The sequence below is a fragment of the Nannobrachium achirus genome, assembly GCF_963921795.1.
Source record: "Nannobrachium achirus genome assembly, chromosome: 16".
Classification (NCBI taxonomy): domain Eukaryota; kingdom Metazoa; phylum Chordata; class Actinopteri; order Myctophiformes; family Myctophidae; genus Nannobrachium; species Nannobrachium achirus.
In genome coordinates this window covers 57,919,869-57,932,924 of record NC_137823.1, presented here as the reverse complement: position 1 = coordinate 57,932,924, position 13,056 = coordinate 57,919,869, and the positions used below count along the sequence as shown (strand labels likewise).

The window sequence follows — 13,056 nt, the reverse complement described above, 5'->3', positions numbered from 1 at the left end:
CATTTAGTAGACCGGTAGACAAGATGACAGCTTTCGAATAAAAAAAAATCCATTGGAATAGACAAATCCGTTGCCAGGCTGTTACCCCTGCTGTAGCCGCCGGTGTTGCATAAGAAAACATTGGAAACGGCCAGTTGTGCGCTATGGTAACACTTGGACACGTTCGCGCACATAGCAGACGATATGTGCGCGGATCATATGCCAGGCGGGCACAAGAATCGAAAAGCTATCAAATAAAAGAAACCGTGTGAAAAAAAACGATGAAATGAACGTGCTGCTTCTTCCTCTGTTTACAATGTAAACAGATGGGACGGAAGCTACGATTGGGCCATGGACAGGATACGGAAACCTAGATCCGGTCAGAACCGGAAATACAGCAGGATACAGTTAGGGGGCGTGCCTAAGACTCCGAAACGGCCATATACAGCGATCATACTTTTATTTGTTTCATAATGATTAAAGCTAATTAAATTTCCGGGAACGACGGGCATCACGGCGTGGTACAGCGGGAAATCAACGGTTTCGACGGGGATCGCAGAGTATGAGTTAATTCAAAGAGCCATAGTTCAATATAGTAGTAAGTACATGAAGCCTTTGCACATGGCATGCACTACAGTTGCCTCAATTTACAATTCACAATTTAGGCATTTAGCAGACACTTTTAATCCAAAGCGACAATAAGCAGCCATGCCCCCACCCCATTGATCCCGGTAATACAGACGCTGAGAGCTTATTAGAGCCACTTTATTTCATTATAGACACCCAGCACTTTATATTCAAATCCTGTCAAATTGAGAGTCTGAACCTCTGTAGGCCCATGAACTGCAGTATGCAGCAGCTGCAGATAAGGATCCTCCTCTGTGCCTCCCCATCAGGGGCGTCACACCAAATTCTGGGCCCTGGGTACAAGGATTCACTGCGGGCCCCCCCCATGAATGTTAACTATTGAAAAATAGCAGATATACAAGCTCACAGCGCGGCACCGAGTGCCGCGCTCAGAAAGCATAATGGAATTATTAATATCTTACCAGAGGAGATGATCGTCTCTATAAGGTAAGAGGATGTCAACGTATGGTGCTTTTAGGTTGATCATGTTGATGTTGTTGTAATACAATCCTCTTAAGTCCTTGTCAATAATATCCAGGTTGGTTCCGCTTTTAAACTAGTTTTCTTGGATTTATACTTATTACAAACTTGTGAAATTGTCTGCTGCCTTTTAATTTAACATGCAGCTCTGCTCGAAACTTTCATCGTAGCCGCTCAACACAGAGCTAACGGTGACTCGCTGCTGTGCTGTGAATTTCCGTATATCCAAAGGTTTCGATTGTGACGTCATCACAACAACCAGACTGCTCTATGAGACTGATAGACTATACTTCCGTATGCGTCACCTATTATCCTTGGTCCATTGGTTAGGAACTTAGCCAGGCTGCAGTGCTGCGCTGAAGACAGTCAGACAGCGATATGCGCCTGTTCTCTGTTGCTTGAGTGACGGAGCCCGGGGCCCGGCCCGGCCCGACTAATTATTATAATTTTTGGGCCCGGCTCGGCCCGATAACGTCGGGTCGGGTCGGGTCGGGCTCGGGCTGAATTTGAGAACTCTAGCTTGTATATCTGCTATTTTTGAAAAATTGTGGAAATGTGTGCAAGAAACCCATGTCAAGGACTCCCAAGATGATATGTATTTGACCACGGACCCCAATCTCAAAATATTTAGTTCCAGGGACCCCCCAGAAGCAAAATTTTAGTTAGAAATGTTCGCTTAAAAAATACATATATTCAAAGATTTTCACACATTTTCACAACTTTTCAAAATAGCAGATCTACAAGCTTGCAGCGCGGCACTCGGTGCCGCGCTGTGAGCTTGTATATCTGCTATTTTTCAATAGATAAAGCTATTAGGGCCCCTCCACCTTGGGCCCCAATAACTCAGTCCCACTTTCCTACCCCTTGTGACACCCCTGTTCCCCATCTGTGTCATCTCTCTGTGGAGATCTCTCCTTTACTGTCTTATCTCTCTCTCTCTGATGTAAATGATGTACTGTATGCCTGCATATTAACCCATTTAGGCCTTGAATTATTGAATGCTTTAGCTATTGAAAAATAGCAGATATAGGGGGTCCTTGACATGAAAGAGTTTGAGCACCACTGACATAGAAACATGGGTTTTTCAAAAAACCTTAGAAGGATTTCGAATACACTTATAGAATCGGGTCAAAATCGGCTAAAAATTCTAGTTTTCACGTTTTTTCAAAAATAGCAGATATACAAGCTCGCAGTGCGGCACCGAGTGCCGCGCTGCTAGCTTGTATATCTGCTATTTTTAATAGCTAAATCATAAAATGATACGCAATAATGCGTACACAGTCTAAACGGCTTAATCAGTTCTGTGTCCTTATGTCCTTCTCCACCGACCGTGCGTGTGTGTGTGTGTGTGTACGTGTGTGTGTGTGCGTGCGTGCGCGCGCGCGTGCGTGTGTGTCAGGTGGCTAAGAGCCACGGAGGTGCCAGTGCCCAGAAGCAGGTTGCCTACCTGTGGGCCAAGAGCCTGGGCGGGGAGGCAGCCGTCAAGCTGCTCAACAAGTTCGCCCTGTTGGAGTACGCCATCGACTTCGCTTCAGACAACTGGTGAGCAGCGCATCCGGCACCACGTGGCCACTGTTGTTTTTGACAGAACATTTTGATTTAGTTTTAGTCTTTTGAATAACATTGTCATTTAGTTTTAGTCATAATTTAGTCACCTGAAATGTTTTAGTTTTAGTCTAATTTCATTCGACTAAATATCGAACGATTTTAGGCGACTAAACCTACAGTTGATTTAGTCAACTAAAATGCATTTTGGCAGGCCTTGATGGCATCGTAATGAATGAATTCACACTTGGTTGCATGCTGAAAATAGCCGATCTACAAGCTCACAACGTGTCACGCTGGGATGCGTTGTGAGCTTGTAGATCTGCTATTTTCAGCATGCAACACCTGAGAGCAACCAAACATAAAATGACTCTCTTCTCCACTAGTCCCTCCCTAACGTTTTAGACTAGTTTGTATTTTGTTGACGAAATTGTCAATATATTTAGTCTTAGTTTTAGTCATCACAGCTTAGTTTTTATTTCGTTTTTATTTCGTTTTCGTCAGTGAAAAAAACACTGTTGCAAATATTTTTCGTCATAGTTTTAGTCGATGAAATCAACACTTCACGTGGCCCTTGTCACTGTCGTCATCAGGCCTATTATTCTCTCCAAAACGATGCCATCATGGCGTCTTTTTGAACGCCCACACATCCAGTTGAGCATCTGCAGCCAAACGTTGTCACATGTGTTACTTAAATAAAGGTATAAATACTGCAATATAGAAATGCTCTGTTACAAGTAAATGTCCAGAATTCAAAATGTACTTGAGTAAAAGTATGAATGTGTTGGCATCAAAATGTACAGAAGTACTAAAATTAAAAGTACAAAATGTTTGAAAATAGCCGATCTACAAGCTCACAACGCGTTGCGATGCAACGCGTTGTGAGCTTGTAGATGGGCTATTTTCAAATATCCACGGTATAGTGCTTAAGTGGTTTATGTTTGTTTTATAATATTATCTATGATATCTGATCAGTAACAGGTAACTAAACTTTTCACATAAATGTAGTGGTGTAAAAGTACAATATTTGGATCTGAGATGTAGTGGAGTAGAAGTAAAAGTCTCACCTCAACAGTGTTGATTTCGTCGACTAAAACTATGACGAAAAATGTTTGTCGACTGTGTTTTTTACACTGACGAAAACTAAATAAAAGCTAAATAAAAACTAAGCTGTGATGACTAAAACTAACTAAAAAATATATTGACAATTTCGTCAACAAAATAAAAACTAGACTAAAACGTTAGGGAGGGACTGGTGGAGAAGAAAGTAATTTTATGTTTGGTTGCTCTCAAGTGTTGTGTGTTGAAAATAGCTGATCTACAAGCTCGCGTTGTGAGCTTGTAGCTATTGTTGTAGCTATTTTTGTAGCTTGAGCTATTTAAAAAAATTAGTCATTAAAATGCCAACAAGGCCTTCCAAAACACATTTTAGTTGACTAAATCAACTGTAGATTTAGTCGCCTAAAACCTTGTGATATTTAGTCGACTAAAATTAGACTAAAACTAAAACTTTTCAGGTGACTAAATTATGACTAAAACTAAATGACATTTTATTCCTAAGACTATGACTAAAACTAAATGACATTTTATTCATAAGACTATGACTAAAACTAAATGACATTTTATTCCTAAGACTATGACTAAAACTAAAACTTTTCAGGTGACTAAATTATGACTAAAACTAAATGACATTTTATTCATAAGACTAGATGACTAAAACTAAATTTGCTGTCAAAAACAACACTGCACCTCAACCCAAATGGCCCTGATGGCCCCCCGCCCAAACCCTCCCTGTTCCCCCACCCTATTCTATTCCCAACTCACACCACCCACCATCTCCTGCTAGAGCACCACCTGCTACTGCCGTTTGCCAGAAAAGACACACAAACGGTTGCATACCTCTTTTCAGCGATAGTTTATGTCCTGTAGTGTTGACTGGATAAACAGCCTTCACTAGAAGTGAAGCACGCAGTTATCCATGCACTTATTATTAATGTGAAATATTCTCACCTGCCGGACATACCGTGGACAAGAGGTGTTCTTAGTAGGGATGGGACCATATCGCTATTTACGATATTTGTCGCGATAATCAAAATCCATTATCCTGGGGCGGAACATTTGCCAAAGAATAGCAGATCTGCTAAGAGATTTGGTAGAGAGTGGGAAAAAAAGACTGTATCAAGTACGTATGTAATGTTTTACCAATAGAGGGTTTCTTTAAATGTTACCGGATATGCAGCTCGGCAAATAAAAGGTGAATTGATCCCACTGCATGACGGAGGACGATATCATGATACATTTTGAGTGTTTTATATCACGATAAACGATGATATCGCGTATCGTCCCATGCTATAGTTATTATAGCCACTCTCTCTCTCCTTCTCTGTCTGTCTCTCTCTCTCTCTCTCTCTCTCTCTCTTCTCAATCAGTTCGTTTGACTTTGCCTTTGAGCTGGCCCGGCTGTCCAGCAAGCAGAAGGTCCCTGAAATCCACCTGAAACATGCCATGTTCATGGAGGATGAGGTATGCATGCCACGTTCACACAACACATTATGCTGTTTGAACTTAACAGTCCATCCTCCAGCTTGTTGAGTCTTTGTCACGAATCAGGAGGAGCCGGGAATCAAACCAGGAACCTTCCGCTTCCCAGATGGCCGCTCTGCCTCCTGAGCCATCCATGCCATTTTCTGCACGGGCACACTTTTCATGTCCCAAGATTCCATGGGCACACCAACATTATACGGGGGTGTAAATATCGTCACTGTCAGGGAGAAACCTTGTATCTCCAAGTTTCAAATTTGTACGTTTCTTCGCAAAGTAAAGCCCTGCTTCATCATTCAAGGCTGTTTTCACTAGTTTAAATCATTTTTAAAATGATAAATACAATACTGGCTTTCAAGCAGTTTCAAGGGGCACACTTGACCCTTCTCAGGGGCACACCAAAGGTCCCCAGGCACAGTGGTTGAGAAACACTGTGTTACTGCATGCCAGTAACACAGTCTCAGATTTTTGAAAAACACATTTTTGGACACTGATCCTACAAATTTTGGCATAAAAATCACGCAAAGCGGTACACACCATCTCTAAAGTCATGTCATCAACATGGATCTGTCCCATTTCCCACATTCCCTCCTGATCAGCTACCATTGCCTTCCAAAGTTTGTGTATGCGACCTGACGGTCGCTTATCTCCCGATTTAGTGAGTCTTACTGGTGATTAAGATAGTTATTTGCAGCTAGTAGTTTTGTGCCATATCTGATTACATGGATTATAGCTGAGACAAACTTCATGATGGCATTGGTAGAACCCCTCTCCTATGAGATACACCTGGCTCTGAAACTGTTTATGATGTTTCATTCTAGTTAAAGTAATTAGTTGTTTATCTTTGTCTCTGCCAACCACTGCCTTTATTCTCCCTCTGTTTGTGAACTCGACACATCCTCTGACTGTCAGACTTCAAAAACCTCATTAGCAACTACAGTCGCTCTCTCCATGTGTTTTTGTTGATTCTCACAGGCCCGAATCTACCTCCCCTTTTTTCAAGATGCAACCCTACATGTCAGGTGTTATGATAGTAATGATACTAATCCAGAATCGGTTGCAATGTTTCTTTTATTCCCAGGGTAAGTTCGCAGAGGCTGAGACGGAGTTCATCAAAGCGGGGAAGCCCAAAGAAGCTGTGCTGATGTAAGTGACGGTGATGAGGATGACAGAGCCCGCTAACGTGTTTATCTCAGCCACAGCACATCAGGATCAAGTCGACGTGTTGCTGGAATTAGAAGCACGGCGACTTCATGAATTACATAAATGGCTCAGCACAGTGTGTTTCACTGTCAGCATAATGTCAGGATTGGAACCTTTATGATTAAATACCACAATATTTCTTTGTCGATAACCTCTCAGAACATCTTCACAAACCACTTTTGGTTTCCGAACCAAAAGTAAAGTGATGTTGACTTTAAATTTGGTAGAAACTTGGGATACATAGCTACCGTTGTTTCCCGTTGAGATTGGCACATTTCCTGGGGCAAGCTGCTCAGATCACACATCAGATTACACGCGTCTTCTTATTTTTTCACTCTCAAATGCACTACATTGAAACTACATTGCAGTGCACATCATGGGGTGATCACTGCTTGCCTCCTGTGAATTGTTTTATTTTTTATTTTTGTGTATTTTCTGTTTATTTCGTTCTTGAGTGAGGTCAGCAGACAGTGACATGAGCAGTGAGATAAAAAAAACCTGGGTGAAATGTGCCAATCTCAACAGGAAACAACGATATATATATATTGCAGTGCTAATGCATACTATACGTATAAAGCCTCGAACAGAGTAGGGTCCGTGGTATCCACCGCGGTGTAGTGCGGTGTAGTCTTTTTGAGCGTTAACGTTGTAGTTATATGACTCAAAAAGACTACACCGCACTACACCGCGGTGGATAGCCTTCCACCGCGGACCCGACTCTGTTCGAGGCTTCAGACTCCTGAAACTAAACATCAAAGGTGTCCTGCTATGTTCCTCCTAAGAAGACAGAATATAACGGGAAGGATTTTCTCTCAGAAGTTCTAAAATTGTAATTGGATCCTCCTAATTGGGACAACAGATACACGCGCAAGCTACTGTAGGTAAACTCACTAATGATGCCACCATGACTGTCTCTGTGCCAGTTGGCAGCTCACAGTCTATTCCTCCTATCATTTTACATGGTGTCAGCAGTGACATAATGTAGAGGGTATACTATTTAGCCATGTAAGGAAATATTTATACTGTGTATTAGGAATGGACTTGAGACTTCAAGAGCACTGGCAGCCACTGTCGATAATAGCTCTCTCACACACACACACACACACACACACACACACACACACACACACACACACACACACACACACACACACACACACACACACACACAATGACTTGTGGGACTTGTTAATTCAGCCTGTTTATTGTGTGTGTGTGTGTGTGTGTGTGTGTGTGTGTGTGGGTGCAAGTCAGATTTTTTGTGGTCAACGGGTGGTTGTTTGATCTCAGATTGCTGCACTGACGGAGAAGCAGAGAGTGAAATGGAGTCTTTACTGGAGGGAGAGAGAGACATAGATAGGGAAAGGAAGACAGAGAGAGAGTACTCATGTACAGTACCAGTAAGACTGATAAGCGACCGTCAGGTCACATGTATACAGAAATATGACTCCAGACGTACTGTGTACAGCTTTGCGTGATTTTAGGGCAAAATCTGTAGGAGCAGTGTCCAAATAATGTGTTTTGCAAGAATCGGCCTCATTGTGGCTCTAGAAGAGGGCCATGTGAGAAATGAGGTTGTGGTTTGGCAGCCAAGGAATGTGTGTGCAAAGTTTGGCATGGATAGGGGAAATGGTGGCAGAGATATGAGTAGGGGAAAAGTGTGACGTGACTGACGTGACAGACAGACAGACAGACAGACTGACTTACAGCCGGTGGAGGTTTTGAGAGTAACTGCGACCTGACGATGACAATGAATACTTAATTTGCCATGAATTCATCAATTTTTAATAGACTTAAAATAAATGTTATTTTAAAATGTAATTATTTTAAGTCTAAATTTAGAGTTATTGTTTCATTCAAGAGAAAGAGTTTGGACAAGAGGTGTAATATTGTGTTTTCCCTCCTGCGTGCTTGTGTGTGTTCCCCAGGTATGTGCACAACCAGGACTGGGCCAGTGCTGGGCGCGTGGCAGAGAGTCAGGACCCAGACAGTGTGTGTGAGGTCCTGGTGGGCCAGGCCAAGCTGTGCTTTGAACAGAAGGACTTCCAGAAGGCTGAGGCCTTCCTGCTTCGTGCCCAGAGACCTGAGCTTGCTGTCAAGTACTATAAGGTAAAACAGTTTCCTAAACACAGCCATGGCATAGACATAACTGAACTGACAGACTTTTGACCACTATCCACGAGTTTCCAACGCCCCATAGTGCATTGCGCAGACGTTGTACCGAGCTTCCGGCGCTGCAGCCGAGTGTGATTTACAAGCTCACAACGGGCTGCATCTGCGACGCGACGTGAGCTTGTATGTCTGCTGTTAAACCGGAAGTGTGGTCCAAATAATCTCCAGTAAACTCCCGCGGAAACAGGTGGATACGTTGTTGACTGTGGTCCCAGGCACGCATTGGGTATTATTATTTTATGCTCTAACTATTGAAAAATAGCAGATTTACAAGCTCACACCGCGGCACCGAGTGCCCACTGCGAGCTTGTAGATCTGCTATTTTTTTTAAAACGTGAAGATTTTGACCCGGTTTGGACCCGATTCTATAAGTGTCTTCTAAATCCTTCTAAGGTTTTTCTGAAAAACCCATGTTTCTATGTCAGTGGTACTCAAACTTTTTCACATGAAGGACCCCCAAAATTACATGTATTTGGCCACGGACCCCCATCTCAAAATATTTAGTTCCAGCGACCCCCCCAGAAGCAAAATTTGAGTTACAAACGTTCGCTTTAAAAATACACATTCATTTTCACGACTTTTTCAAAAATGGCAGAATTTGGTGCGATACCCTATGTGCCCAACAGAGCAAGACAAACTTAGCCTGGGCTAGCTAATCCACCATAGTGGGAAACATAGGAGGAGGTGAACGGTTATGGAGGTGCCAGGATCTGGAAGCGGAGCCCAAAGCTTTTAGAGGAGCTGCTGTTGAAAGGACATGTAAAGTCAGCACTTTGTACTGTACATAGTTATATTTTTATGTGAATGTAGCTTTTTTCCTTGTCTAGGAAGTAAGAACAGTGCTTCTTTTTCCATGCGGATATAGATTAATTCAGCAGTAATCTGACACAGTGTAAGAAATCATTGTACAGGACTGAGGAAACAGATTTTTAAGGCTAGTGAGCCTTAGCTTAACTGAAAACCATGCTGCAGCAAAGACCAGGCCGCTAGTGCATCCCAAAGAATATACAGTAAGGCTGGGCAATATTAGGAAAACCTTCGATATTCGATAACGTTGTTGAATACCTCGATATCGATATTACTCGCAATATTAGTAAAAACAATTGCTTGTTTTTTATATGTTTTTCTGCTTTAGGTCCACTGCCTGCCTAAGCACGATAATGAATAGCATATCTATCCATGCACACTGCACAGTACACATAGAATAAATACATTAAATGCCTTATTTCCATTTTCCAAAAGTTTCGATATATTGCCCAGCCTTAAAGCCATACTGTGTAAGATGCCCAACTAGTGGTCATTAGCCCTATAGCAAACCGCGGTCGTGTCCGCGTCTTTCGGCCGTTTTTCGTACCTTCAGACCTCCGCGTCTGCCTCCACCTCGCTGAGATCTATCTTTTGAGGGGTCCCTTGTTCCTGTGCGTTCAGTAATTCCAGAGATACGGACTCCTTCACCCTGCCTGGTAGGCGAAATTACCTAGAGAAGGGATGGTACAAACGGGCGACAACAAATATGGCTGCCATAGCGACCCCACTTCAAGATGCGCTGTGATTGGCCGGCAGTTGTATAACCCTCGCTGTGATTGGCCGGTAGTGTGATGACGCAATTTTGGCGCGAGATCCGGTCCACGGCAAGGATCGCAGTTTACATATATAGAGAAGGCTTTACAGGCTGAAATTCACGGAGTGGGTGTTCTAAAACTTTAGCGATTTAACAGTTAGGACAATTTTAAGATTTGTTTTATAAAAAAAGTTACATGGTACAACTTTAATATACAGTATATATTGTCAAAGAGAGTGATGTTTTGATGTTTCCTTTGCCTGTTATTTCCAAGATTTCATTGTGTTTGTGTGGACAGAGAGAGAGAGAGAGAGAATTCATTTTTCTGTCAGATCTCCTCCCAAACACCACTAACCAACGAGCCAGCTCTTCCCTCTGCAACAGGGAGAGATTCCCCCATCTCTCTCTCTATCTCCTCCTAACAATGTATATTATTCACTCACACTCAAGGGTCAGCTGTTATTATTATTTAGTAACATCGGCTGTTTTGGTTACTGGGCTTCATATTGTATTCTCTTAGCTCAATCTGCTTTGGATGCATCTGTCTTTCTGTATGCGTTGCGTTTCTGACTGTGATGTATATGTATGCACTTGCGTGGGTGCGTGCGCGCGTGTGTGTGTGGGGGGATGCACAGGTGTGTCTCAGTGTGCATGTTAAGTCTAGCCTTAATTGCAGCTCGGACACGGAGGAGCACAGCAACATTAATTCTCTCATATTTCTCATTTCATTATTCAGAGCTGAAACTTTGGCCGGCGCTCTTACAGTTTACAGTTTAGGCATTTAGCAGACGCTTTTAATCCAAAGCGACTTACAATAAGCAAATGCAACATCACAATAATAAACAAGATAATAGGTCAGTACATTAACAGCAATATAACAATGTAAATGGATATCTATCTAGCTCACAGCGGCGGCTAACCACCGCTGGTTGTTATTGCCGTTTGTTGTTTTGTCTGTCTATCTGTAATTAAATGATGTTGTGTGCCGTAAGGACGTGGAGATGTGGAGTGACGCCATGCGCATCTGCAAGGAGTACCTCCCCAACCGCCTGTCACTCCTACAGGAGGAGTACGAGAAGGAGGCCACCAAGAGGGGCTCACGGTGAGGAGAGGAGAGAACGTCTCAATCTGGAATAATGCTTTCTAACAGGGGTGTAACCAGTGGCGTCAGTTCAGAAAAAGCTAAGGTATGGTAACATGACTGGTGTCTTGCACGTGCGCCTTCGCGCGCGTGCAAGACACCAGTCATGTTGCCATTCCTTAGCAACACTCATGATACATTTATTTTAAGAAGTACATTTTTTTCCCCCCGTTTCTACGGCTGGATATGGCAACCTGGAACGGTTGTTCAAGTGCAGCTAAACTTGGCATGTTAGTAAATGTGCCACAATTAACAATAATGCATTGCACCTGTGCAGCTGACCTGCGGAACCTGGGAATATACCATTCTGTCAAGATGGGGAGAATACAAGTATGGCGAAAATAATTATAATACCTTGTTAAAGTGACCATTTTGTTAAATTTTGCATTTGTAGTTATTTTACTGTAATTTAACAACATAATAACCAGCGCAGATAGACAAAGAGACATTCATAGATTTATATTTAAAGGTAACTTTTATTTTCCCCCTGGACCCAGGGTATGGCAGCTGCATACCCCTGCCATACCCAATTGATGCCCCTGGGTGTAACGATACATTTGAACACAGATTAATTACGCATCACGATACGATACATGGACGATATTGGTTCATCATGGCGATACGATACGATTTGATTCAATGATTTAAAATCGATATAGTAACTATTTAGCAAAGACATTAAATCTGTGTGAAACGTGTCAATAGAGCAGTTTTTTAGGTGAAAAAAATATTATTATGGTCTGGATATACTGTAAATAAGTAAACGCTGTGATTACCTAGCAAATACATGGACATTATATTACAACACATGGACAAACCCACCTTGACATGAACACAGAGATTACACACATTTATCGATAGGGGCTTTTAAGCCGTGACATCATTTTGTAGGCAGAGGAGAACTCTGCCCCCAGAGCATTTTCTGTCCCTCGCTATTTCAACAGATCCGAGACAAAAATAACGACTGAAGTATAATTCTAACACTTTCCTTTCAACAACAAAGAGAAGAAAAATGTGTAAAATAGTAAAAATAGTAAAAAGATTCACGGAAAATGGGGGCAGAAATTCTCCTCTGCCTACAAAATGATGTCATACTTAACAGCCCCATATGGAATGGAAAAGTTTCCATACAATCCATTATTTGCATTGTAAAACGATACGATACGATATACAGAGCCAAGCGGTACATTATTTGCTTTTGCATATCGATATAGTAGATCATTGCAAATTAAAAACGATTTTTCGATTCAGTTACTATATCGTTACAGCCCTAGTTTCTAAGCACAGTATAAAACGTTTATGGAATTGACATCTATTAGCTCTATAGCATATGTCAGAATATGTCCACACACACACACACACACACACACACACTGAGCACCCCATAGGTCTACCAACTAATGCTCACAGGCCTACTGTATAATCAATGCACAGAGAACCGGTTTGATGGTTTATTAAAACATGGCATCCTCCCCCCCCAGCCCATATTAAACGTCCTAACGAGCCGTGGCTCGTTAGCCAGTGAGCTCGCAGCGTGTGTACCCCCCCCCCCCCCCTCTCTCTCTAATGACTTGTGGGGACATCAAAAGGCTTGGTTTGAGAAACAGGGGGGGGAGAGGGGGGGGGGGGAGAAACAGAGAAAAGTGTAAATTATTCCTGCTTAGTTTTCAGTTCAGGCCCACAAGTTGAAAGGAGTTCACCCCCCCCCCCACAACCCCAGCCCTCCTCTATCCCCATGCTTGCAGTATAATGTTTACTTCGGTTCGTTTCGGGGAATCACAAAATCTCTGCAGCACCGAACCGCCGA

At 42.5% G+C, this 13,056-nt stretch overlaps 1 protein-coding gene across 1 annotated transcript in view; it reads left to right on the top strand.

Moving 5' to 3' along the window:
• The window catches only part of LOC308300503 (intraflagellar transport protein 172 homolog), a gene marked incomplete at both ends in the record, with an annotated part of 87,921 nt that overhangs the window by 54,711 nt on the left and 20,154 nt on the right, over positions 1-13,056 (top strand). Inside the window, 5 exons of the mRNA XM_080744346.1 lie at positions 2,486-2,628; positions 5,061-5,154; positions 6,254-6,318; positions 8,304-8,484; positions 11,101-11,210. Coding sequence (XP_080600472.1) covers positions 2,486-2,628; positions 5,061-5,154; positions 6,254-6,318; positions 8,304-8,484; positions 11,101-11,210 — 593 coding nt within the window. The remainder of the gene's footprint in view (positions 1-2,485; positions 2,629-5,060; positions 5,155-6,253; positions 6,319-8,303; positions 8,485-11,100; positions 11,211-13,056) is intronic.